Raw genomic sequence first — 25,071 nt, 5'->3', positions numbered from 1 at the left:
GCACCCCTTAGTATTTATGAGCAAATCCCCAAATTACGAATATCGCAGTACCACAGCAGTCGTTCGCCCTTACGAATGACTGCAGAGGCTCTGCAACATTCACCCTATTCCTCCTCCCTGCCTGCCATGCCCGAATCACCTTGCAAAATCTGTCTCCTCTTTGCTGTGGGTTCTTTGAGGGAGAGAACAGCTTGCAAATGCTTTTCCTGCTGACAATGGAAGCTCCTGGGTGCCATAATATTGCGCGAGTTCAAAACCATTCTCTGCAAAAGTGATCATGGCTCCTGGAAGCTTCTATTCTCTGGGGGGAGGGAAGGGTTTGCTTCGTTTGCATGCCTATGGGGCAAAGCGTGGAATCATCTGTGGTCCAGCTGAGCGGCTTGCTTGCATGCACCAGCCTTAGTTTGAGGGCAGGAATGAAGCCTTCAACTGAGCAGGGAGGCACTGCGGGGCTAGGTCCCTGGCACCTGCATCCAAGCCAGCAATAGTGGCAACCACCTGAGCGGTCACGATCCTCCTCCCCAGCCAGCCACCCACCCTGCCCAACTTACTTCTTGCCTGGCCGGCCAGCTGGCACAAATTCTCACCGCTCTTCTCCTTTTCCTCTTCCTCCTCACTCAAGTGGTAGCAGCAGCTTGGGTTTCTCAGCTCCGTCCGCAGCAGGATTGTCTCAAAAAAGACCTGGGTGTGCTGCTTGCTCACGTGTGCTGGTCTTATTAAGAGCAATCCCGCTGCTGTGCCTCTGCTTTACTCCTCTCAGATGGAGCCGAGAAACCCAAGGCACTGCTGCTCATAAACTTTTTATCAGAAAGAGACCTTAGGGAAACTGGATTCTCCATCTGTGAGCAAATGGGGCAGTTCAAAACGAAGCAAATTTGCTGCGTTTTCAAGTGTTGCATTCACACACAAAAGTTGCTCCCCATCTCCCCAAGGTCTTTGTTCAGATAAAAACTGTTTGAGTGGCAGTGGCTTGAGTTTCTCGGCTCCGTCTGAATGGAAGAAACCAGAGGCCCAGAGCAGGATTGCTCTCAATAAAGCCAGCAGCGCACCCATATCTTCATGAGAGCAATCCTGCTCTACACCTCCATTTTCTACCTTAAGGAGCGGAGGTTGAGTTGGGAGGACAACATGGAGAAGAGTGGTGAGGATACCGGCAAGGAGTAGTTGGGGTGGGCTGGGTGGCTGGCTGGAGAGGGCAGATGGTGGCCACTCAGGTGATGGCCACCTCAGCCAGCAGCTTGGATGCCGGTGCATGGTGTCTTACCTCGCGATGCCTCCCTGTTTAGTTGAAGGCTTTGGTCCTGCCCTCAAACTAAGGCCAGCGCATGTGACCAAGAAACATACCCGGGCATTGGTTCATACTCCCAGCCGACTCTGATGCCACGCTTTGCCTCATAGGCAAGCAAATGAAGCAAACACACACACACACACACCCAGAATGGAAGCTTCTGGAGGCCATGAACTCACACAATATTACAGCTTCCATTGTTGGCGCGAAAAACATTTCCAAGGTGACTTTCCTCTCCCTCAAAGGGAAAGAAACTATAAGAGAGAGAATTTTTGCAAGGTAAGTGAGTCCTGCGCGGCGGGCGGGGGAAACATGAGGTATCTTAGTGGGTCGGGGAGGCCTTGTGGGCCTGTTCTATCACTAGGTCCTCCATGGCCTTCCCCACCCTGAGATACCTCGTGTTCACTTAACAAGCTGCGTGCCTCTTAACAAGCAGGGACTTTTTTCGTTCAAGCTACAAAATTCACTCCCACAAATTTTCAAGTTACAAATGCAATGGGCTGGCTCCATTACATTTGTAACTCGAAAGCTACCTGTAAAATTCTGCCAATATGTCGATAAATGTTTATTAATCACCCTAGGTTTTGGAGTGACAGAATCAACTGGAAGAAACTCTGAAACTGTCTTTATCTGCCTGTTTTGTCAGCATTGCAAATTGCTGTCTTGCCTTACAAATGGATATTAAGTTTAGCTCCAACTTGTAGGAAGTTGTCAAACTTAATTAGTCCTGTTTATCTTAACCTACATTTCTGGCTAGATTGATGTAATAAATTAGTTTAAAACCAAGAAAAGAACAGCTACAAACCGCTGGCTCTATAAGGTGAGAGGAAAAGGGCTGAGATTTGTAGTTTGGGACTTAAATAGATAGAACAAGTTTCTACTGTGCTGGAATCCTAAGAATTTCTTCATATGTGATTTCCTAAATCTCATTAAATTTCTTGTATCTGTTTGGGAATGTGGAATGGGGAGAGGAGAGGTATAAAGCTTTGATACTGGTTTGAAGATGAACACTACTTGTATACAGCACCTATCAAGTTATCAGAATATACTTCTAAAGATTCTTACTGGGAAAATAAGTACCAGAGTATTATAATGGTTGGAGTCCTACATTTTAGTACATCATAATATAATTTGTTTGGTTTGAGTCAGCATGTTCTGTGAACTCAGCCTGTTGTGGCTTATTTTAGAAATTGCAACTAAAAAAATCAATTGTGGAGACTTTTTTTCTTTTTAGGTTCAGAATTATAAATGGTAACACTCGACGGTGTACTTTGAAATCAGGCAAAGTTGACTGGGATACAGAGCTTCCACATTGTGAACGTAAGATGATATTTTATTTTACGCCTTTACATTTAGCTTCTTCAGTTTTGAAATTTCACCTCACCTAAGCTTTTTGAATGAGAAGCGAAACATCTTCAAGCAGAAACAAAGCCAGTCCAGTTGCTTTTTGAAAAAGGACCTTTGGGATAATCATGACCTGTCTATATATATATCCACTCTAAATGAGCTCAAATTCAAAGGATCAGATGGATTGTCTCAAAAGTGCTTTTCCAAAAGACAACTGGATTGTTTTTTTCCCTGAGGAAGAAGAACAAAATGTTTCGCTTCTCATGTAAGAAGGTTCATCAGTTTCATCACTTCTTGGATGAGAAGTGTAATATTTTGTTCTTCCTCAGGGGGAAAAATAGTCCAGATGCCTTTTGAAAAGGCACCTGTGAAAAAATTATGACCTGGATGACTGAGAATTTACGCAGACATTTGACCAAATAGATTAAATTCAGGATTCTGAAGGAGCGGGCATACATAATCTTAGAACCACTGAACATAATCTTTCATAGCTCCTGGAGCAGAGGGGAACTTACCAGAAGACTGGAAATGAGCTAATGTGATTTCGATCTACACAAAGGGGGGAAAAATGGATACAGGAAGCCACCATATGCTGTCTTTTCTTAATTTTTACTATCTTTGTAGTAGGAGAAAATATTGAAAAAAATATTGCAGTGGAATCAGGAATCTTTGGAAATAACCAGTTTAACCTTGGTATGATTCATGTCCACTAAAGAAACTATTGTTCATGCTATTAGCATTGCATTCTGCCACAAAAATAAGCATCTGCAAGCATTTAAACGCTTTCCCATTATAATTTATGAATGAATCCTTTTTGAAATCACAACCTTGCATTGAATCTGCCTCTTTAAATCTCAGACGTTTAGGTCAAGTCACATTAGCACAGACGTGTCAAACTCGCGATGTCACGTGATGTCATGAGACATATCGGGACTGTTTTGCCATTGCCGGCAATGGGGTGGGCGCGGCTTCTGGATGACGCGTCCGGCCCAAGGGCTGGCAGTTTGACACCCCTGCATTAGCATAACGTAAACAGGCAATGGCTCTTCTATTGTGAGCCTCACCTACTGTGATGACCCAGGCAAAGCAGTCGGCTGGCAAGAGAAACAGTCCTATAATAACTGCCAATGTTCCCCAAAAGCTCCCACATATGCTGGCAAGCCTTCAACCAAAGCACACACACATGTTCCTTTCAGCTGCCTCTGGCTGAAGGCATTTTCAATACAGCGGAGAAGTATACAATGTCCTGAAGGCCAGACAGATTAAAAAAAACCAACAACAGAAACTTAATGAGTCCTTTAAAATCTCAGCTTGCCTGCAATCTGCAAGGAGAGACTCAGAAATGCAGTCTGCGGTCTTAAAGCAGGAAACCAGGCAGTCTAGTATTGAAGGTGTCCAGGTTAAATAAAGACAAGAGCACAATTCACAACAGTCCCAAGATACCATGTTTGTTCCCGGCAAATGCCCCACCCCACAGCGTCTCCTTAAATCTCCAGGTGTGGCTTGTGGAGTGGGGCAGGACGCTCTCTTCCCGAGCAATTGACCCTGCCTACCTTGTTCTCTCATCCTCTCTGCTCTCCTTGCTTTAGGATCAGGTGGAGGGGGGGGCTTGCTCCTCGCCTGAACTCTGCCTCCCCTGTTCCAAACCTGAAGGGCCCTGGCCTGCCTCAGCCTGCTCTTCCCCACGGTCCTCTGAAGCCACACTCACCTCCTCCTGAGCCTCAACAGGGTCTTGCTCCAGCTTCCTGTCCTCCTTGGATTCAGGCTCGGGCAGAGGCATGACACCTGCCATGCAATGTAGTCAGATTGCTTTTCTTGATGAAGTATATACTTTTGTTGTATTCTGTCAAGAGATGGGTGGGTGACCTCCATGTTTCTTCCATAGGAAGAATGTACTTTTTCTAGTTTAAACTTGCATATGGAAGAGATTCTAATGAGGAAGACCACTTTGATTATAAGAACATTATGAAGAAATCCTACCCAGGATCTGGACAGCAGATATTTATTAGACAGGAATGTTGCCCTTGGCCATGAGGTAATTTAATCCAAATGCTTTGCAATTCTAGCCTAGTTAAATCAGTGTTGATTTTTTCTCTCTCTAGGTATTCCTTGTGTTCGTCCTCCTGTAATTTCCAATGGAAGATATGATCCCGATCCTTTAGATACATATGTTGTTGGCTCTACAGTACTTTATCGGTGTGATCCTGATTACTCCCTTATTGGAAAATCTACTATTACATGTACAGTTGAAGAAAATGGTGTAGATGGAAAGTGGGATCTGTCTCCACCTGAATGCAAAAGTAATGGAATTTATGTTATTTTCCTTACCTTCAATCTGCCAAATTGCTTTTTTGTTAGTTCCATTAGTTATATGCATTATGCTCTTGCTAAAATCTGGTAATCTTGTCTTCTAAGCATTGGGTTCTGTGGATTACCAAGTGGAAATTACCTGAGTGAAACTGGTTCGTACAAGTTAGTATTGAAAGAAATGCCAACATAGTTTAAATAATGTATTCTATTACTTGTGTTCAGATTTGGTAATAATCCCCTTGAGCTGGATTGGATTTATTGTGCTCCATTGTGTTAGAAGCGTAATAAAAAAGTTTCTTTTTCATTTCCTTCTGATTTATTTATTTTATTAAATTTATATGCTGCCCATCTCACTATCCAAAGTGACTCTGAGTGGCTTACAATACAATAAAAATATAAATATAAATACATAAGAACATTTAAAATTACAAAAATTGAAGAATAGACTAAAAACCAAGGACTCAAGTAGAAGGGGATGGCATCTTCTTCAACTGAAAGCATCTCTATCATGCCCCACACCATCCATGGAGTAATACAACAAGGTAAAACATTGGTTAGTATCTTAAAATCTAATGAGATCATTCCCAACTCCAAGAGAACCATGTTTCTTAATCATAGAAATCTTAGGTGAACTTCTTCATCCTAATCTAAAATACTATATCTCATTAGCAGTAAATGTTGCATATTTATAATAATATATATATGGGTCAGTTAATTGTTAAATCAGCAGGTAATCATTTGTGTATCCATTTAATTTTGTTTTCATGCAACTCCTGCAAACAAGATGCAGTCATATTAGATGGTTATTCTTTTTTTTGGCTGAAGGTAAGTAGATAATGGTTTCCAGGCTTAAGATTCCTAGTGCCAGCAGCAGACCATAATTACATCACATGGTGATGCCACTACATGCATACATGCCACCATTATATACTTGTTTCCCACTCTTTGACTGAAATATATAACTCACAGCATTTGAGTACCAATAACATGCATACTTTTCTCATTTGCCTCTCATAAAGCCAGTTGGTCATTCAGTGCAAACTAAACACTGATTTCTTTTCCAGAGGTTGAGTGTCGAACACCAAGAGTCGAAAATGGGAGAGTGGCAAGTGTGTTTCAACCTACATATACGTATCAGAATAAAATACCAATTGAATGCAATCCTGGCTACACTTTGGTAGGGTCTTCTACAATTGAATGTGGTGCTGATAGTCAGTGGAAATCTCTTCCAACATGTGCTAAGGGTAAGTAATTTTTCTTAAATCTTTGCTGACCATCAGTATGAAAACTTTAAAGTTGAGCATCTTGGGAATGGAGAAAACTACATAAACATTTTCCCCTCTCTTTTTGTGTAGTCTCTACCACTTCCAAACCAACCAAATCCCCTATACCTACTTTTCCTCCTACTCCCCAAATTCCCCCTAGGGCTGGTGGCACTGTTTTTCCAAAAGAAGATGGCGCTGAAGGTGAGTCATCACATAATTGGAGTGCTCATTACAGCCCTTTTTCAGGATTCAGATTATTTGATTTTGGAGGAAAGATCCTGTGGCCATATCTGTGTTTTCTAACATAGAATAAAATACCGATTGTACGCAATCCTGGCCACACTTTGGTAGGGTCTTCTATAATTGAATGTGGTGCTGATAGTCAGTGGAAATCTGTTCCAACATGTGTCAAGCATAAGTATTTTTTCTTAAATCTTTGTTGAACATCAGTGTTGAAAACTTTAAAGTTGAGCATCCTGGGTCTGGAGAAAACTACATAAACATTTTCCCCTCTCTTTTTGTGTAGTCTCTACCACTTCCAAACCAACCAAATCCCCTACACCTACTGTTCCTCCTACTCCCCAAATTCCCCCTAGGCCTGATGGCACTGTTTCTCCAAAAGAAGATGGCACTGAAGGTGAGTCATCACATAATTGGAGTGCTCATTACAGCCCTTTTTCAGGATTCAGATCTACAGAGTGGCTTACAGCATGGGGTTGTGTGTACTCAGGGCTTTTTTTTTCCTCATAGAACGCTGAGAACGGCGTTCTGGCACCTTTTTTTTAAAGGATTTTTTCAACTTTTGCACAAGCTGTGCTTCTCCCTCTATTGGCTTTCAAAAGCCAATAGGGTCTTTCTTTGTTCTCCTTCCGGAGAGGGAACTGCTGCTGCAGTGTCGGCTGCGAGCAAAGTTCAGAGGAGGCAGGGGAGGCCACCAGAGCAAAGTTCAGAGGAGGCAGGGGAGGCCACCCGAGCCACGGCTTAACAGCAGGTGTGAAGGAGGAGGGCCTGAGGGGAAGGGGAGGTCTGTTAAAGTTCCTGTGAATTACGACACTGGCTGTGCCTGTCTGTTGTCGGATCCCTGCGTTTTGGCGGGTTGCAGGCTGGTGCTGGCTGTTAGTTTGCACCAGGGCATGATTACATCAGCCCGATCTGGGGAGGCCAGTTTTTTAGCAGAGCTCTTCTCGAATTGTTTCTTTGCCAGTTTGGTGAAGCCGCAGTGATGTTTCGATTTGTCCTAGAGGCAAAATAAAACTTTCTTCCTTTGTTTTTTCTCAGAAATGAGATCTCGGAACGCATGACCAATAATATGTTTTTATAAATGTTCATTAAAAAGCTGTGTCTTAATTCATTTTCTTAAAAAAAGTTGAGGCTAAATACATTTCCCAAGGGAGGGCATTTCTTAATTTTAGAACCATGCAGGATTAGCAAGGTAAACTTTTCTTCAGTTAAAGTCCTCTCTTGTTCATTTCATGGAGACATCTAGGTAGTCTTTATTTTTGCAACAGTATATAACTGGTATGCATTGTCTCCTTTATGGTGTCCTTACATCCTCCACCCCCACCCCCAACTCCCCAATCTAACCTACAACTCTGAGATTTCCTGACAGTCAGCTATCCAAGCACTAACTAGATTTGACCCTACTTAGCTCCAAGCTCAGGAGGTGGTCCTCAATGGCCCCTGAAAGTGAAAGTTAGCTTTCTAAAAGATAGTCTCCTTTACTCCCTCAGCCAGGAACTGTGTCTCATGGCTACTATTTTAGTGGTTAACCGGATTCTTGCAGATTTTGTACGTCTATCTGAAGTAGTAATCTTGAACATTTTTTTCATAAATTACTTAAGGATATGCAACTATATTTTTTCATATTTATCTAATGTTACTTTTGCATCTACTTTTTTCACTCCATTTTCTTTCTGTCATTAATTCCCCAAGAATAAGAAATGTAAATTGTAAGCTCCTCATAGCACAGTTGTATATCATTGTTAAAATACATTGGGCAATTATGGACATATTTATATTCATAAATAGATTGAATTGTAACACTTTCCCCCTCACCTAAGCCTGTACTCTTGTGTGTATAATTTGAACATAGCCAGGCCATTTTTATCAGCAGTTGTAAAGAAATAGAAACAAAATGTTTAACTTATGTATTAATAACAATTTCTTTGCAATTCATTATCTTGTCAGTAACATGACTCCATCAATTAAACACATATATGTTGAAGGCAGCATATGCTCTTGTATTAGACATCTATTATCTCCCACTGCTAGTCCTTCCAAAAGGAACTCAATATATGTCATACTATATATGCAAAAGTTGTCTCCTCCTCTATTAAAAGTGCAACACATCATTTTCAAAGTGGAAAAAAAATAATATTCCATCTTTACTACACCCACCTGCAGTATATAAACATGGGGGAGCTATTCCACAATTTTTCACCTCTATGGCAGCCTACTACGCTTTCTTCATGATTAATTTGATAAAACAGAACTTAGTGTTCTAGTTCATCATGAACTAAGTCTGATGAAAATAACTATTTTGGCAGGGATGAATTAATAGCATGCATTTTGAGTTATAGGAGCATCTCATTCACTTGAACCAATGTGATCATATCTTTAAAATGGTATGTACAAGCCATCAATAATGTGGTTGATAATATAGGTAGGTCCGGCTTATGAGCTGTTTATATTTAAGGAGATGCTCACAACAAATTCTAGTATGTTTGGTGAATGTCTGAAACATGTATTAATAATTGAATATATAATTTTTAATTATATAAATTATACAAATAAAATTATATAAATAAAAGATTAACAAGATGAGAGTTCTGGCAGCTTTTTTTTTTTAGAAAAAAAGCACTGTGTGTACTTGAGGAATATGTTTCATTTCATTTAACAATGTATCATGTGGTATTTTTTTGCCATTTGAAAGAAGTATGACATGAGCTGAAGTCTTAAAAAACTGAGATGTAAATCTCCCTTTTGCCTATGAAACAAATATGGACCCCCGTAGAGCACTGAGTGTAAACAAACTATCTTGCTGTGTTACTGAATCCACTTTACTATCACCATGGTTGTAACTGAATTGCACAATTTCTAAAAGAGATGTTAGTGGTTTAGATCTTTAAGTCACTCTTAAAGAGTAGCAGAGTCATGTTAAGGAAGGGGTGTCAAGCTGCCAGCCCACGGGCCAGACGCGCCACAAGTAAACCGCACCCACCCTATTGCCGGCAATGGGGAAAAAGCTCTGATACATAGTTTGACCTGTCTGCCTTAAGGTGTGGTTTCAAAGGGCAGGCATCACAATATACTTCTTGGATTCTTCAGACATTATTTTATTGATGGACCAGAACAGAAACTCGTGGAGAAAGGTAGTTCTGCAAATCTTAAATCCCTGTATAATGTAGGAAATCTTCTAGAGCAGACATGTCAAACACAAGGCCCGGGGGCCAGATCTGGCCTGTGAAGTAGTTTCATGCGGCCCGCAAAACCATCCTGGAAACAGTGAGGGAACGGCCCCCACTGCCTTGGCCCTGGCCCAGAGACTCTCCTCCTGCCAGAGACCCTCAGATCTGTCCCACTCCTGCCAAGGCCCCCATAGGCACCCTTGATGTAAACGATGTAGAACTGGCCATGCCCACCCAGTAGGCCATACGCACTTTAGCCATGCCCACCCAGTAGGCCACGCCCACCCTGGCCATACCCATCCGGCCCCCTGAAGGCAACCGCAATGCTGATGCGGCCCTCAGTGAAATTGAGTTTGACACCCCTGTTCTAGAGTTTATAAATTCTTTGGCAAGAATCCTCTCCTTCATATAGTTTATGGAAGACTAGATAAAACCCTCGCTGGTCTGTCAAAACCAGACTAATATTGTGTCTATTTTGAGGTAGTCATTGATCTGGAATCTTTTATATTTTATTCATTTTTATATTTCACCATTTTTATTGTATTTTTTTATTTTTTATTGATTTCTGTTGGTTATGCATGAATGAACTTAGGACAACTACTTTTCTCTGAGCCTTTTAGTCTTGACCTAAAAACCTTGAAGGAACTGTGTTGCAAGTGCCATTGTTGCAGAAGCAAATCTTCCCCTTAGACGGAAGGGACTTTCTGTTTGCTGGGACATCATACTGTAAATTCTTGAAAATGTTGCAAAATATTTATTAAACAAGTTTTTTGCAATCACTGATCCATTTGTGAACCACACAAGAGTAAGCTCTTGCAGCTGCAAATTCCAATTCCTTCATCTTCAACTATTTCCAAAGCTTCTGCCATGCCTCAGAAATTTCCTGGGAACCTTCATGCATTTCTTCTCAAGTTTGTATGAAATACTGGTTGTCTGCTGGAGCCCTCAGGATTCACCTACTATATGTAGGCATTATAGACCTCATAAAGTAAAAGGCTAAAGGCTCCTGAAAGATTTGCTTCACTCAGGCCTGATCCGAGCGGAAGAAGTATAGTAATATTAGTTGAGAATCCTGCCCACGCACAGTCTACTAATTTAGAACTGTATTTATAGGTTTGATCATGCTAGTTTTCTCTGATCTCCATTGCTGGGCTTGCTCTTCTGAAATCTTTGGGTACTCCACAGAGTTGAGATTATGTACGACAGTGATAGTTGATAGACATTGGTGTAAGTCATTGCTTTCCAAATAATTTATGCTCCACACTAGGATAATTAGGATGATCCCCTTATCAAAATGTATCCAAAGCCAATCAACTTGCAGAGTATTTTGACTCTGGCGTTCATAATTTCCCAGTTAGCTGCAGTTTCATATCTTCACGTCAGCTTCTGCTTTTTTCCTAGGACTGAGTAAATATTGTCACATCTAGTCAGCTGATGTATAATTCCTAATGCAGCATCAAGATGCTATGATACTTATTGTGCTGTCCTTCTATCCCATTCACTTCCTGTTTTCTTTCATTTAAAAGCCATGAGTCTCCAATTTAGAATTGTCTTCAGGAATGATCCTGAAGTGGCAGCTCCTAAAATGGATGTTCCTTCTGTTCAGGATCCTCCTTCAAGGCAACTCATGTCTGGTTCAAATCTTAGTTTGTCCAATGTATGTGGCTGGGCAGATTTTGCATGGTATTTTATAGACTCCTTGGTTTTCAAGCTGGAACTTGTCTTTGGGGTTTCTTAAGATGTTGGCTATTTTTTGGTCAGTGCTGAAGGCTGTCTTGATATTGTATTTGTGGAGAATTTTGCTGATTTTATCTGTGGTGCCTTTAATGGAGGGGAGGAGGGCGATGCCGTTGTCCTGTTCTGTGTCTTGGTTCTTGGGGGTTGTCTTCCTTTGGATTAGGTTGGTAATAGTGTTTCTTTGGAATCCGTTGGAAATTAATATGTTAGTGAGAGTGTGTAATTCAGTTTTTAGGTGGTCTTTGTCGGCTAGGCGTTTGGTTATATATGCCTTTTCTTCAATCAGTTGACATTTAAAGTAGAGTTGGTCTATTTTCTCAGTGGCTCAAAAGCACTATCCTTCTGTTTGCTTGGGCTTGTTTATTTCTGGTCTAATAAAGCTATTTGGATCTTTCTTCCTAATTTTCATTAAGCAGCATAGTCATTATCTAAATGTATATCAACAGCTGACAAGTAGCAGTGCCTCCTGGCATCCGCAGTCTCTCTAAGGAAGCTATGGTAACATTTGCAGGTTTATGAGATTTGTCTACCAAAACTCTGCAAGTAGCTACAAGAATCCAGCTTTCTACTTTCGTACAACACAATTGACTGAACCTCTTTACTGAACTCTAACCGTTTTGTTATCCCCAAAGTGTATCTGGAGTCTATGCAAACAAAATAATTTTCTGGGAGGAAAATGTGTCTTAAACCTCTTAAGAAAAAAAAAGTCATTGTGGTTCTCTGTAATTTCACGTCTCTGAAATTATGATATATCTCATTCTGGAGTCCTCCATGGTAAAACATTTTTGACTCCTGGAATTTACTCTAAAATTAAGTGTATGCCAAATGTGAGCTAAACATCCTTGATAATAGCAACCTTTGCGGTCTTAACTCAGAGGGGGAGGTAGCTGGCATTCCTGGTTTCATTTTTACTGGAAATGTTTTATCATTGCTAGGGAGTTTTGGACTTCCTTCAAGTCTAGAGTTTCCCAAAAGGTCTAATTTAGAGAATGTATTTCTGTTGTTTGCTTTTCTTTGATATTCTAAACATTCTCAGCTCTTTCTTCCCTTTAACCTTCCTTCTGCCTTTTTGGTTCCTTTGAGGCTTTAAAAGAGGAAATTCTATCAGGCACCTTCTGTCAACAGCCATCACAAAGCCTGACTCAGTACAATTATTCTTATGTTTTCCTGTTAACTTCTGCTTTAATTGTTTATGCTTCATATACATTTTAATCTTTTTTTATTTAAACAGACAATGCATTGTGTCAGTATTTAAATAATAATTATAGCAAAAACAAAATGATTTTGGAAAACTGCAAGAGATGGAAGATCAATCTAAATGTAGCATGGATTGATATAAAAAGGCATTTAACTCTGCCCCATGACTGGATAATCAAGTGCCTAGAGGAGTCAGTAGAAACATCAGAAACTGCAAAGTTCAATGGCACAATGGAAGACATAGTTGCAGGTCAATGGTGAAAGATTGGGAGAGGTTAATATCAAGAGCGGAATATTTCAAGGAGATTCACTATCACTACTACTATATGTCATTGCACTGTTTCCTCTATCAACAATACTGAATAATGTAGGCCATGATTATCAAACATCAAAAACATCTGCCAGACTATCCCACCTCCTTTACATGGACGATCTGAAGCTGTATGGAAAAACACCATCTGAAATAGAATTGTTGTTCAACACTGTATATACGGGCAAGGTATCGCAATGGAATTTAGACTGGACAAATATGTCACTCACCATCAAAAAAAGAGAAAAATAGTGAAAACTGAACAAATCAAGATGCCCTATGAAAATAATATCAAGTATCTGGATGAAGATGATTACCACAAATACTTGGGTATCCTTCAAACTGACAACATCAAGCACACTGAAGTCAAGAAAAAAAATAGGAGTGAAACTATCAAGATAGTGAAGAAGATCTTAAAATCCCAACTCAATGGAGGAAATATCAGCAAGACAATCAACACCTGGGCAATTCCACATAGCTGGAATAGTGAACTGTACTCAAGCTGAACTAAAAGCAGTGGATGGAAGGACCAGAAAAATAATGACAATTCATTTTTCATTTTTGTAGCAACATTCACAGACTCTTATCTACCAAGGCGATGTTGGAATGGGCATGGGCGTGGAATGTTGCAAGTACATGAGATGGCTGAAAAAGAAAAAGGCTTTGGAAGTATCTGAAGGATAATGAAGAAGATGCACTGAAATTAGTATATCAGGAAAACTTACTGACTACTGGAGAGACCAAACTGACCTACAAGAATGAACAGAATGGAGGCATGGGAAGACAAAAGCACTACATGGCCAGTACATTTAAAAAAAATAGGGAAAGCGGATAATAACAACACCTGGCAATGGCTAAGAGAAGGAAAGTTGAAGAAAGAGACTGAGGGATTAATTCTGGCTGCACAAGATTGAGCCTTAAGAACAAATGCATACGAACCAGAATTGAGAAGACAGCAACAGAGAGTAAGTGCTGCCTATGAAAAGAAGCTGAAGAAACAGTGGGTCACTTGATAAGCTGCTGCAAGAAAATCACACAGACAGTGTGACAAAGTAGCAACAATGGTGCACTGGACAATCTACAAGAAATATAATTTGCCTGCAAGCAAGAACTGATGGGCTTGTAAAATAGAGAAGTCCTTAAAAAATGAAGAAGCTATATTGTTCTGGGACTATAGAATTCAAACAGAGAGGCATCTACCATATAGCACCCCAGACTTAACAATTGTCGACAAGAAAGACAATAATGTTTGGAAAGTGCATGTGGTAGTACCCGGAGACAGCAGAATAAAAAAGAACTGGAGAAGATAACAAAATACAAAAACCTACAAATAGAAGTAGAACAACTGTGGCAAAAGCAAGCAAAGGTAGTACCAATAATAGGAGCCTTGGGTGTAATCCCAAAACAACTGGAGCACCACTTGAACACCATCAACATTGACAAATTTGCCATCTGTCAATTGCAAAAGGCAGCTTTACTCGGAACCTGCGATGATATCTGTAACATCATCAAACATCTAGATCTGCCTATCCCAAGGCCTTGGAAAGGACTCAATAGGTAGACAAAAATGCCAAACCCAGTCTAAACATCTGGTTGACTGTGACAAACAACAACAGCAATTGTTACTATTATAAAACTTATTCATAAAACATGAAACTCAGTCAACTGAACACTCAGATTGACATTAGTGGTTGACACAGGTTGCTGCCAGCATCCTAGGTATCAACCAGATATCTCCTTAAAATGTAAGATGTTCTGAGTAGCGCAGTTTTTTGTAGCTTTGCTGGAGTTATTGCAGGAAGCTGCAATTTCTTCATGTATTTTGCAAAGTTTTTGGACATAGTTCTCAGTGCCCTGATGACAGTGGGTATCACTGTTACACATTTTATCCATAATCGCGCAGTTTCGATGGCCAGGTCGCGGTATTTCATAATTTCCCCCAGTTCTTTTTCTTCGACTCTGGCATCTCCTGGTACAGCGATATCAATCATCTGTATGCTTCGGTTCTCTGTGACTGCGACATCTGGCATGTTGTGTTCCAAATGGTGATCTGTCTGTATTCGGAAGTCCCACAAGATCTTCACCCTCTCATTCTCGACAACTTTTTCCACCCTATGTTCCCACGACTTTTCAGACACAGGCAAGTCATATTTTTTACACAATGCCCAGTGGATTAGTTTAGCAACTCGGTCATGTCTAGCTTTGTAATCAGTTTGCATGATTTTGCTGCACTCACATATTAAATGTGAAACAGTTTCAACTTTGTCGTTGCAAAGTCAGCAATTTGGATTGTCAGTAGATTTTTGTATCTTTGCTTTCATGGCATTAGTTTGTAGTGCTTGTTCTTGAGCAGCCAGTATTAAGCCTTCCATTTCTTTCTTGATGGTTCCCATCTTAAGCCATGCCCATGTCAAGTTGTTATCACATTTTCCTTCAATATTTTTCAAATGCTGTCCATGCAAAGCTTTGGTTTTCCATCTATTTAATCTATCATCCAGCTGTTTTTCCTTATATTCTGCCTTTGTTTCTGTTATTTTTATAATGCTCTCTGTTTTCACAGCCTGCAGCAATTTTTCTGTACTTTGATTTACATAGTCATTCAAACTTCATTTTTCTTCTTCTACAGTTTGGTGGATTTGCAGTAGCTCTCTGCCCCCTATTCTTCTTGGAAGGTACAATCTATCAATGTCACTTCGTGGATATAGAGCGTGGTGCATATTCAAAAGTTTACACGTTTTCCGGTCTAGGTGTTCCAATTCAGCCAAAGTCCAGTTGATAATTCCAGCTGGGTAGTGTATCACTGGGACTGCCCATGTATTAACGGCTTTAATTATATTTCCAGCATTCAGCTTTGATTTTAGTATTTTGTGGACGCTCCTGATATATTCCTTTTGTGTTGACTCTGACTTTTCCATTCAAGATGTTATCTGCTTCCAATATGCCTAGGTATTTGTAACCGTCATCCTTTGCTAGTGCTTTCATAACACTTCTGTTTCCCAGTTCTATTCCTTCTATTTTTCCCATTTTTCCTCGCTGCATGGATAATATAGCACATTTTCCAAGTGCAAAGTCCATTCTGATGTCGCTGCTAAACAGTTGAACTGTGTTGAGTATTGATTCAAGTTCAGTTTGGCTTTTCACATACAGTTTTAAGTCATCCATGTATAGTAGTTGGTTTATCTTGCCATGCTGGCTTGAGATGTGGTATCCCAGTTTTATGTTTCGTAATATTATTGTCAATGGAATTAATGTGATGTTGAACAGTAGTGGTGAAAGTGAGTCCTCTTGGAAGATTCCTTGTCTGATGTTGATTTCACCAATGTTCTCCCCATTTGCTGTTAGAACTGTTTTCCATTTTTGCATATTTGCTTTCAAAAATGTACAGATGTTTTTGCTGATTCCAAAGTTTTCCAAACACACATTAATCCAACTGTGGGGTAATAGGTCAAATGCTTTCCTGTAATCAATCCACGCCATATTTAAATTTGTTTTTCATCGTTTTGCATTTTTAAGTACCATTTTGTCAATGAGCAGCTGATGGTACTTAAAAATTATTGTTGTTATTGTTGTTGTTGTTGTTGTTATTATTATTATTATTATTATTATTATTATTATTATTATTATTATTATTATTATTATTATTATTATTATTATTAATCTGCAAGGTATTCTTGTGTAATATATACATTGAGGCATCTTTATTTCCAGACAAGTCTTTCAGCTTGTTAAATGTTATGCATGGTATTGCCTAAAAAGTTCAGAGTAGTGTTTAAACCTCTTTTATTTTTCTTATATTAACTGCAGCACCTCCAACCACAAGTCAAACTCCCACACATGAATCAGGTAAACCCCCGAAGTGTTGACAATGGAAAGTAATTATTTAGTAGTCTTTGCATTTTTATAAGAAGTCACTTTTGTGTTTTTTTTGTTCTGAAATAGTTTTCTCTTAATTCTCTGAAATATGGTAGGGAGGGAATATTACTAATGATTCAGAAATCCTTTTTTAAATCTCTGATCAATTTCAGAAATGTGCTGTATTTCAAATTTTCTTATAATTTACACTCCTATACTTCAAAATACATGTGCAATATTGTACTTAAAGTCCTGAAATATTTTTGGAATCACTGTTAAAGATAATAAATTAACAAATTAAATAATTGTTCCCTTCAAATTAATTTGAATAATTCAAGTTCAATCATTCAGATTTAGACCCCTTCATTTAGAACTTCAGCATGTTTCCCTTTTTTTAGTTTTGCATATCTATATCTGTCTATGTGTCTATCTATGCAAAATTAAAAAAATGGGAAAGATGTTGAAATTCTAAATGAAGGTGATTGAATCTATTAGAACAGTATTGATGAATGAAAGTACAGACAATAGAAGGATATGGCAAGTAGTGAATTGTATTGGCATAATTAGCTTTAATTGTTTTACTGTCTCATATTTCATCTTTTTAATTTTTTTTTTGCTTTATATATATATTTTTTTACTTTTTACGTGCTTTGAATAATTTTGTTTACCCAAAAAGGGAATAACATGGATATACTGTACATGTCTGTTAAAATAGTGTGAAACTAGAGAAATGTTTTCTTTCACTTTTACTGTATATGTTCAGGTTTTTAATCACTTTTCTTCGGATTCTCTTCTGTTTTAGGTGTTGGCAGGACTGTCGGAATTGTTTTTGGTAAGTACTTACAGACTGAACTATTGTGGTTGCATTTAATGTTTGACAGAAATGAACAAAGACTATTTGATGCACAATTCCTCCCTTTTTGTCTTTAGAAGGCTGTAACTCCCACCCCTTCTTATAAGGCAATATCTTTTTCTCCCCTCCCAATTTTTCCCATGCTTTAGAAACTCTTGGCTATTTTTAAAGATTTTGTTTCCGGTGTTTGCTTGTTAGTTAAACTCAAGGGAGAGTATTTAAACATGAGAAATCATTTTGGTTACACAGTGGTGTTTTTTTTCTTTATGTCAGGTCAGTTTACAGCTGGAATCTCTTAAAGGCAGAAAAAATCTGGTTGTTCCAGAAATCAGTCAATTCCAAGAGGAAAACTGTATTTGTCATCCCCCCAACCCTTCCCAAAAAAGGGAACAGGTCCAGCTCCATATTAAGCTTATTATTCAAGGTATCTGTTTTCAGACTGAATAATCTACCACCTCCATTCTTATGGACCCCAGGGAGTTTGCAAATATTAAAATAACAAAAAAATACACATTTTTAAAATTCCACAAAAATATAGCCAATATTAGCATATAAGAAAATTGCCCTATACATATATTCATACACACACACACACACACACACCCCTATATAATACCCAACGTCCTCCTGGAAAAATCATTTTTTACTGTTTTTGAAAGTCTATTGGATTGCAAGGCATTTTGGGGGGGGGGGGATAGGCTGTCCCTTGGAGAACTGCTGCTGAAAATACCTCTTATCGACACACCTTCCACTGCAATTCCAGTTTGGTAGGGACCTTTCATAGATACTATCTCCATATCCAAGAGGGATGGGCAGGAGCAATTTGGGGAAAGTGCAATGTGCAGGAGCAATATAAGGAAAGTAATTAGTTAGATAGCCAGCCCTTCACCATAGAGAGTCTTAAAGAAACCAAAACACATTGGTAAACAGCACAGAATTTTTGTAGTCAGGAGAGACAACAATTGTAATTGTCCTCAGGGCATCCTGTTCTAGGTAAGATTGCAACTGGAAACCAGCCAAAGCTGGGCATAATGCCTCCTACCCATAACTTCTATCTGCTCCTTAGGCAGGAGCTGTGACTTCAGAAGTTTTATTTGCAAATCTGTTCTCTCTGCACTACCATAACTTCATCAAGAGTCAGACACTTCGAATCATAAGGCTTTTACATTAATAGTAACACCATCCTGTTTGGCTTAAATTGCAACCCGTTTCTCCCCATCCAATCCCTGATAGCCACCAGGCCCTGGGACAGGACTTCTACTACATCTCTAATTGGGCCTGGATGCAGATGTACAATTGGATATCATCAACATATTGAGGATACATCATCCTACCTTGGCAAATTAATTTGCCCAATAGGGGATATGTAAATGTTTAATAGATCAGGTAGATATGGGACTACTGTAACAAAATGTCCCCAACACACAACCCTTGTGAGAGTCTTAGCAAGTCATTGAGAGATCTATGAGGGCAAGGTGCATTGTACACTCTCCCAGCACAGGTCAGCCATGAGAGTAACCAATGCAATTTCTGTTCCCATGTCTAAAACTGAAGCTCGTATTACCAAAGAATCCCTCTCCCCTCTGGTAAATTATCCAGCCCACCGATCACTGTCTACTCAGCCATTTGGGATCAGAGGGAGCTAGCCCCCTCCCTCTCTGTTGTCTCATTCCAGAGAGGGGGCCTGATTCTCAATAATCCAACAAATGCTTAGCTTTATTCTGGACTTTGTCCCAGTTGTCAAGTGAGAGCTCTCATCAATATTAACAGCAATCACTTACTATTTATGCTGATGGGCTAGCTTAAACCTTTCCTGGTTTTATTATAAATGTAGAATATACCTTATTGTTGAATTTAATTGGATACCAGGAAAGTGAGTAAATATTAATGCTACATTTATTTATCTGTCTCTGGTTTAGTTTTATTCTTGTGCAGGATGACTATTTGCCACTCATAGGTGTAATTATTTTTGGGGTTTTTTTTGCCATTTATCAATACCTTTGTTGTGTTTGACATTTTTTTCCATGAAGATTCTATTGAATCTTGAACATCAGATTCTGTTCAGAACACGTACAAGCATATAGCAGCAGCTTTGTATAATTCACTAAAACAGCTATGTCTGATTCCAGGAATGCTCAACAGTATCTGAAGCTTCCTTTTGGCAGTCAAATGATCCCAAATAAAAAATGTAGAACTTTAATTAATCTCACGTGGATGCTGCAAATGTGTTTCTGTGCATTCTGAAGCATCTTTTTAAAGCAATTCAGATTCCTATTTTTTTCTGCAGTCAAATGCTTTTGCATATGTAAAGGAGTATACCAAATGTCAGTCCACATAAATAGGCCAATCAAAATATGTTTTATTTATTTGTTTTCAGAGAAAATGTTACTAAGTGCACTAAGGTAATGCAGCAAATAAGGAAATGTTGAGAAAAAAGGCAACTAATTCAAAACACGTAATGTAATTTCTATACAAAATTGTCTACACATCCTGACTTGGTATCCCCTGTATATACGATGTGATATGGGCAAAGTGATCTGAAACATACCTTGGAAGTACTGTCAGGAGTTTGTATATGATGATTGGTATATTTTTTAATACGAAACTATCCCATTATCTTTTTCCCTTCAAGGAGCTGTCATTGGCATTATAGTTGTGGCTGCTTTAATTTTTGCAGCTGTGAAAAGGTTCTCTCTCCAGGGGTGAGTCAGCCCAAGATATGCTGTCTCTGATTTCTTTCTAGCTTCTTCATAGCTGCATGAGCAGCCATCTCTAACTTTCCAGTGCCATCTCTAAAGCCTACAATTTTCATATAAATGTGCTTTATGTCCAGAAGTAACTTCTGTGCTATGTGCTAATGCAACCGCAAAGATCTGCAGCAAAAGAGGAAGACGAACAAAACATTACAGTTTGTCTAGAATGGCTAATCTGAATTTAATCACATTTCCAGCATTGGTGTTCTGGAGTGACAGAAATCATCTGTCTCTTTCTATTTGCTATTTGTTCAGCTGCAGGCTTGGCAATGTGTTGTTGAAAAAAGTAAGATTATTCTTATTGCCCTGATCTGCTGATATCAAGAGACACTTGTAATTGTGATTTCTGTCTCTGACTTACTGGTACCCTAATGAAGTGGAATCATTGGAATGGTTCTATGCAAAATTTGTATTGTAGCTTTAGTCTACTTGCAACTTTGGTATCTTTCTAGACAGATTATAATGGAAATCTTGTCTTCTATGTTGCTTGCTTTCTGTCTCTGTGTTATGAGTATTGTTTTTGATACAGCATTATATTAACTTTGTTTTTATATCATTTGTATACAGTTACAGGATGTTTATAAGCACTAATTTAGATTTGTTCATAAATTGATTTTCAAATCAGTTTCTTAACCATAGGTACTTTGGGTGGTAATGCTTTAATCACTATCATTACATGTACTCATCTTTATTTTTAAAGAGTATATAGGTGTAATCTTTTGATAGAATAATTAATACATATTTTTGAGAGTCTTAGTAGACTATGGCAATCGGTGGTGAGCTGTAATGTGATGTTTTGCAAAAATATTACTGTGGACTTTACCTTTTTTCTAGCATTTATGAAAGACTGTCTCCAGTTTTAAAACTTAAGATTAGTAAATCCTGTATCTCTCCTCCTTGAATCTGTTCATTTTTCTAATTCCTAATTGAATATTATCTGTCTCCCCTTATATGTCTTTTAGGCCACAACATGCTAATTACGTCTTTATTTTGCTAAAAGACTTCTTTAAATAAACAATTTTCTGTTTTCAGGTTTTCGATTAGCATCATCTAATTGGCTTGCAGAAATCAGTTATATTGGGTGAACAATTACTGATTTAAGCATGCACCAAGGAGAAGTTGTGGGAATGCCTGTTTCCTCCACTGATTTGATTTTGCTTTATTTGCTGCCTTCTTCCCTTTTATATAAAATTAACTAATTTAAATTGTACAGTTTGATTCCTGATCAAATGCTTTGAATAACTTGAAGCCAAAAACATCCTTCGGGATAATGTATATTTTAAAACAGCTCTTATTCCAGAGACCTACAACTCCCCACTTTTTCTCTCCCTCCCTTCCCCCACTTGAGCACCTCAGACTTCATTTAGGAATTACCCATCTTGTTCTAATTAACTGTAACATTAAAAGTGCTGAAACATTTATTTTTAGTTTTACAGTTGTTTTTAGCTCCAGGATAACATCGAAGAACCATTCTTCAATCTAATATCATCCACTGAAGGCTGGAAACATATATAACGTATTCATTGTTGTAATAAATAGCATTGCTTTTATGTTACTAAATATACTTTTGGATGCAGAGGGACTCCCTAGCCACTCCATTTTATTCCATTTTACTCCATTTTCAGTACAGTTTAACAATGGCTTCTTGAGTGGTTGCACCAGCGTTTTTCACTCAGTATGTGTGTTCAGTTACAATATCTGCATAAATAAAAACCCGAAGACTACTACAATTGTCTTCGGCTGTTAATGGCATTGTTTGTTCTTTACCCCTTCCTTAGAGGAGGAGAGGGAATGGCCTATCTCTTATCTCAAAAAGCAAGTACCTTAGCACAGGTGGAAAGAAACCTTTCAAATTATTTAAGGAACAGCCTTAAACTCTTTATCGATGAGGATCGGAGATTTCTCTTGTACTTTCCAAGATTCTGGATCTGTCTTACACTAGCATTAAAGTTATCTTACTGAAATCTCTTTTTTAAAAGATAAATCTTTTGAAAATAAATTACTACCACATGCCAGGGTACATACTCCAAAAATGCAAATATATCCTGTAACTAATAAGCTTATGGATTATATGCATTATCGTACGGTGTTCTCAATGTTAAATAAGCATCTCACATTACCATTAGGAGTAGTGTTTGCCTGTTTTGGGATGCAGGTAAAAGTAAAGATAAGAAATACGTTTTCTAAGAGATGTGTCATAGTTCCAAACTATAGTTCTTGGAATTGCACAAGCACTTAAAACATTTTGCAGTTTACCAACTTTACTGTTTTCATGATACTGAGTATAGAATATGGATTTTCTTGCTGGCTGGATTTTTATGTAATATCCATTTTCTTTCTAATCCAGCGGTCCAAATGTCATGAAAAATTGAGGTTGAAAATGTACTGGATCCCATTGGAAAAGGCAGTTGGCCGATGGCTCAGACTGTGGTTTGCTCCATTCTTAAGCCCCTTTTCTCCTGGTCACAAGAACTAAGGGATTGGAAAGAATTCCAAAAGCCGTACTTGCATGTCAAGCTTGGCATTAGTGGCACACTTGCATGTAAATCAACTTGGGCACAAACTCCACCACTGATGGGATTCTCTCTTGTTGCTCAGTCCTAGTTTGCAGATGATGCAGCCTGCATCCAATATATACAGTATAGATACAGGAAAAATGCACATAACCATCTGTGGTTCCCTATATTCCTAAACTTGTCATGAGGGCACATAATTATATATTCTTCACCTTTCTGCTGTTTAGCTTCTAGTTCAAATGAGTGGGTCTGCCATGGATAATAAAACGGAGATGATTTAAATATTTTTGTCAATATCAAGACCTGAGAAGCTAAACTTTTACATGAACTTGAAAATTTATATATAAGTGTTTAGTGTGGAGTACAGTTATATATTTCTTCATAGCTATCTGAACAGATGTACTGCATAGAAGTGTTAGCATGCCAAGGCTTCTTCTGTCTCCTATCCTTCTAGTTAATCATTGCCATAAATCTTGAGATAGCTTCAGTGCTAGCTGTAGACAAAGCTTGGTTTTATCTGTACACCTTGACCTGTGAGATTTCAGCATTGAAACCACATAGTTTCCCCACAGGTACAAAAGAGATGCTGATGTGTGATTCAAGAGCAGTTGAATATATATATATATATATATATATATATATATATATATATATATATATATATATATATATATATATATATATATATATATATATATATATATATATATATATATACTAAATATATATATTTAGTATATATAATATATTATAATATATTATATATATTATTTTCTATACTAAATCTGATGTGATATTTACAGAAAATTTATTTTTAATGTCAAATATTCTGCAACTGTTAAATTAAGATGCTTTGGTTTTCAGAGTTGGATTGTTCTAAGATGCATTTTCTTTTATCTTACAGATTGAAATATGTTGTATATCTGTGTGTTGCTTTTTGCTAGGATTAAAGAAAATATTTTTTGAAAACTTCTTTAAATAGCATATGTAAATATGAATTTATTTTTATGTTATCTTTTACAGGAAAGCTAACACTCCTCATGCCTCTACTGATTCTTATCATGTAGTTTCAGTGAAAGATATGACTTTGGAAGAAAAACGAGCAAAAGATTGATTTGAGTTTACTGAACTTCTGCAATAAAACTTCAGTAACCTTTCAATAGTTTCCCATTTGAGAACTGAAAAAGAGGAACTCGGTGAAGATTTAAGTTCATAGTTTTACAGTTTGGCCATTGGAAGAGGCAGTTAATACATGAAGCAATCAGCATTTGATCTACAAGACTACTCCTTTTTCGTATTCTGCTTCTGTATTCTAGTAGATTGCACTTAAATCCTTTCAGAATATCTCTAACATGCCTGCTTCTTATCACTCAGATACAGAATCTGAAGGACTTCCATATCTCTACTTCAGGGATGATGCATTATGCTGTTATCAAGAGATGACTATTCTAGAATGAAAGAGTCAGCAAGTTCTGTGTAGTTTTTTTAACAGCCTGGTTCTTAAATCAGCTTCTAAATTCATGTGACATCCAAAGAAAACTTAACTTGCTTTCTGGGTTTTAAATTTATCCTGAAACAATAAGCTTTGCCTAATATAAATTGTGTTCTGTTTTATATTTTAACAGTCAACATAAATTTTACAACCAATAAATTGAGATACATGTCCTAGTGGGGAAGATTCAGTTTTTATCTTTACAGTCACTGTAAAGAGAAGGTGCGTTTTGGCTGAATGGAGCCTATACTGAAATATTCAACCTAGTTGTTTTGGGGGGGAGAGTGGCAAAATGTCTGTTATTATGCTCTGTGTGCCATCACAAAATACATTCTGTCATTTTGACACTATTCTGGTCAGCCATGGATGCCTGTGGTATTCAAGAAAGTATTTTGTGTATTTGCAAAAGTTGTATTTATAAATTTTATTGTATTTCCTTCCTACATGGGAAGAATGAATTAAATGCAATGGCTGTATATAGAGAAATGTCTAGCAATGATAACATTAAAGATTGAATTGCACTGAGCATTTATTGTTGTTCTATTTAAAGTCATTTGGGGAGTTGATGCTATGGTAATAATTAACACTGTAGAAACTATTTACCGCCTATACATTCAAGTATGCACCATTATTGAAAAGCAATTGGGAGATGATCCTATTACCAGAGAGAACCAAATTGGTATAGCAGTTAAGATGCTGGCCTAGAAACCAGGAGACTTGAGTTCCAGGCCTCCCTTAGTCTTG

General features: G+C 38.2%; 1 protein-coding gene across 4 annotated transcripts in view; it reads left to right on the top strand.

The window, feature by feature from the left end:
- Positions 1-24,853, top strand: part of LOC310638299 (complement receptor type 1-like) — a 70,033-nt gene extending 45,180 nt beyond the window's left edge. Inside the window, exons 9-17 of one of the 4 annotated variants that reach the window (XM_083359255.1) lie at positions 2,523-2,608; positions 4,738-4,935; positions 6,010-6,189; positions 6,301-6,411; positions 6,737-6,847; positions 16,666-16,704; positions 17,516-17,545; positions 20,199-20,268; positions 23,859-24,853. In XM_083359255.1, the coding sequence (XP_083215381.1) occupies positions 2,523-2,608; positions 4,738-4,935; positions 6,010-6,189; positions 6,301-6,411; positions 6,737-6,847; positions 16,666-16,704; positions 17,516-17,545; positions 20,199-20,268; positions 23,859-23,949 (916 nt within the window). In that variant the 3' untranslated portion in view covers positions 23,950-24,853. The remainder of the gene's footprint in view (positions 1-2,522; positions 2,609-4,737; positions 4,936-6,009; positions 6,190-6,300; positions 6,412-6,736; positions 6,848-16,665; positions 16,705-17,515; positions 17,546-20,198; positions 20,269-23,858) is intronic. The other 3 variants (XM_083359256.1, XM_083359257.1, XM_083359258.1) reach the window with 3 other exon arrangements.
- The last annotated feature ends 218 nt before the right edge of the window (positions 24,854-25,071 follow it).

Source organism: Vipera ursinii, assembly GCF_947247035.1.
Source record: "Vipera ursinii genome assembly, chromosome: 3".
Lineage (NCBI taxonomy): Eukaryota > Metazoa > Chordata > Lepidosauria > Squamata > Viperidae > Vipera > Vipera ursinii.
Note: the sequence above shows the minus strand (reverse complement) of the source record. Positions and strands in the feature narration are given on the sequence as shown.